Source organism: Mastigoproctus giganteus, chromosome 12 (genome assembly GCF_048544385.1).
Source record: "Mastigoproctus giganteus isolate SK-2022 chromosome 12, ASM4854438v1, whole genome shotgun sequence".
Classification (NCBI taxonomy): domain Eukaryota; kingdom Metazoa; phylum Arthropoda; class Arachnida; order Uropygi; family Thelyphonidae; genus Mastigoproctus; species Mastigoproctus giganteus.
Genome location: NC_143586.1, coordinates 36,145,854 through 36,148,867, shown reverse-complemented (window position 1 = coordinate 36,148,867; position 3,014 = coordinate 36,145,854). Strand labels below are relative to the sequence as shown.

Genomic DNA, 3,014 nt, shown 5'->3' with positions numbered 1-3,014 from the left:
GTTTCCTCTGTTTTCCTGCTTTAGCCTGATCATTAGATATTTTCTTCCCTTTGTGAGGGCACAAATTTTTCAGCAGATCTATCAATCTTGCTTGACGAAGTCTGCGGTCTATGATCAGTTGATTGATTAGCTGGGTGCTGATTTCTATTTTTTTATTTCACCCTGCAAAAATCTCCACCTGAAGCCAGTGTGAAATGGCTGTCAGCAGGATTGCGTGTGCGCAATGAGGGCAGATTGCAATTAAGCTGGATTGGGCATAGTTTTTATAGAATCGGATAAGCTCAGTTGAATTAAGTAAATTCTTCAATTTAGCTGGGTCATCAAGATTCCTTAGTTCGATTTTGTTAAATATATCTAGGAGGATAAGTTTGATCTCCTTATTTTCCCTGTGCAGTACCATGATATAGTCTTTCAGCTCTTGTAATTGCACTTTGATAAGAACGTTTCTTTGCTCAGGATTAGTAACAAAATCTGAATAAACTTCACCATTACACTTTATTTCAGTTTCATGTATTGTTTTCTCAGATTTCAGGAATTGAGTGCTATCATCGGGGTTGTTTGTCAGTGACTCCACATCACAGGAACCATGTTTTGTCAACTCAAGAAGTTCAACTAGTTTATTAGCCACAAGATCGGCTCTATTTAAATGCTCTTTCTGGAATTGGTGGAATTCGTTTGAAAGTTGTTTCACAGCTGCTGAAATCTGTGTTAATCCTTTGTCACTGCTCGTGGTCTGCGTGCCATTCCACGTTAACGACGGAAGGCATGTTAAATCGGCATCATCTGCTAAGTCATCATTTACTGAGTTCTTAGACTGATTGTCACCCTTACATAGCTCACATTTCCAGGATTTTTTTACTTTTTTAGCGAGTTTTTTCAGATCCATGTAAGGAGAATAGGATCCACAATAATGGGCTTGACAGGATGTACATTGAAGTGAATAGTCCACTTGGATGCTGCAACTAGTACAGATTAACAATTTCTCCATAGTCTTTTTTTCATGTGTATATTCTAAGAAAATTTAATCATGTATCTGTTATGTTTTTCAAATATAAAATACTGAATTTGTCAACATTGACTTAAAAACCACTATTAAGTAACTCTATTTATCTCTAGCACCAGTGCCGAATTAATCAATAAGCAAAATAAGCCCATGCTTAGGGTGCCAAGGGAAAGGGGCATCACAGTTTTTTCCCTAGCTATCATACAAACTTTAATTCTTTCACTGCCACACACTACTTTAGTTGATTTTTTGTAATTGTTCTTGCCTGCAGTGTTCTGACTTTTCTCCGCATTGTTAAAAAAAAGTTTTCTTACAAAAAAAAATCACTTTTGTCATGATACTGAAGGTTAAACAAAATCCACTCTCAATTAGTGTACGTATTACAAATTTAAAATAGTAGCTTTCACAAGTTTCATGCGTATTTTTTTTTTTTTTTTTTTTTAACGTTTATTCTTCTGTAATTTTCAGACCAAAAATGAAATGTGTTCAATTAAGTGGTGCAAAAAAGAGAAAACTGACTAAAAAAAAAATCAACAAAAGGTTTTGAATTTAGTGGTTAAGACTGGAAAGGTGATTAATTTCTTCACAAAAGTTACACAACATGATCTTCCAGATCTGTTTTGATTTGGAAGATCATGTTTTGATTTGGAAGATTACACAACATGATCTTCCAAATCAAAACCGATCTCTGCTATTAGAAGCTACTTGTACTATATCTGACTATGACAAGATTGAAGATGAACAAGTCTCACTACTGATCACACTTTGCCTGTAAATTCTCTCGATATGTCTAGTGTAAATGTTGAGGCAAGTTGCTCTACAAGACTGTCTGAAGTTGAAAATATTGCTGAAAATGAAATCTACTGGACCAAAGTGAAACAATTCAGTCTGCAAAAAGATGAAGTAAATAAAGCAAAAGATCCAGGCTTGTGGCGGGATTTTTCTGCTGATGATGTGGCATATTGGATTACTTGCAGACCCAGTGACTGTCAACACCACAATGGGTCACATGACAAATCTTGCTGAACTTTCAAAAGTGGCAAACAAACAAGATACTGTTCACAAAAAGATTTCTTTCAGTAAAAGCCAATTGTGAGCAATACAAGAGAAAGTGGTTATTGTATTCACCATCAATAGGGTCAGTTTACTGCTTTGTTTGTAAATTTTTTGCTCCTAAATTTTCCTTGTATTTTGTTGAAAGAGAAGGGTTCTGTGACTGGCAAAATACTAGTGTAAATTGCTCATCACAAAAGAAACACTACTCACAAAGACTCTATGCTAACATACTTAACCCACAGACAAGGTTTTGGCTTGCAACAAGAGTTGTAAAAACAAATTAAAGAGTGCAATTACATGTCTTGGAGCATGTAATAGCTGTTATCCGTACGTTAGCTGAACATGGCCTAGCTTTTCAAGGAACAGATGAAAATTTTGGTTCACTTCAGAATGGGAATTTTTTAGGGCTGCTTGAGCTCATAAGTCAGTTTGATCCATTTTTAGCAGAGCACATTTCAAAATATGGAAATCCTGGAAAAGGAAATCCTTCTTATCTGTCCAAAACCACCTGTGAGCTCATTGTACTAATGGCTCAGAAGGTCCATGCGTTCATTGTTGATGAAGTAAATTCTTCTGGTTATTTTACCATGTCAGTTGATTCAACACCAGATCTATCACATAGTGTTGTACTTCGATACGTAAAAGATGAGCAGTCTATTGAATGCTTTTTAACATTTTTTGGAACCGAAAAACCATAATGGTGAGGAAATGGTAAACTAGGTATTGCAGTAATTATGTGAAGTTTTCAAACTAAATTTTTCAAAATGTAGGGGTCAGTCCTACGACATCGCTGCTAACATGTCTGGTCATTATAAGGGGGTGCAGCAAAAGATTTTAGAAGAAAATAAGTTTGCCACATATGTGCCCTATGTAGCCCATTCACTAAATCTGGTAGGTCGAAGTACTGCTGGCTGCTGTCAAGTGGCAGTTAATTTTTTCACTACAGTGCATTTGC

At 35.9% G+C, this 3,014-nt stretch overlaps 1 protein-coding gene across 1 annotated transcript; it reads left to right on the top strand.

Moving 5' to 3' along the window:
- The first annotated feature begins 1,789 nt into the window (after window positions 1–1,789).
- LOC150076882 (uncharacterized) lies at window positions 1,790–2,757 on the top strand. The gene is made up of 2 exons (XM_090385710.1): window positions 1,790–1,906; window positions 2,368–2,757. Exons 1-2 carry the CDS (start codon window positions 1,790–1,792, stop codon window positions 2,755–2,757), a joined length of 507 nt encoding a protein of 168 aa, XP_090241836.1.
- Window positions 2,758–3,014: the final 257 nt, after the last annotated feature.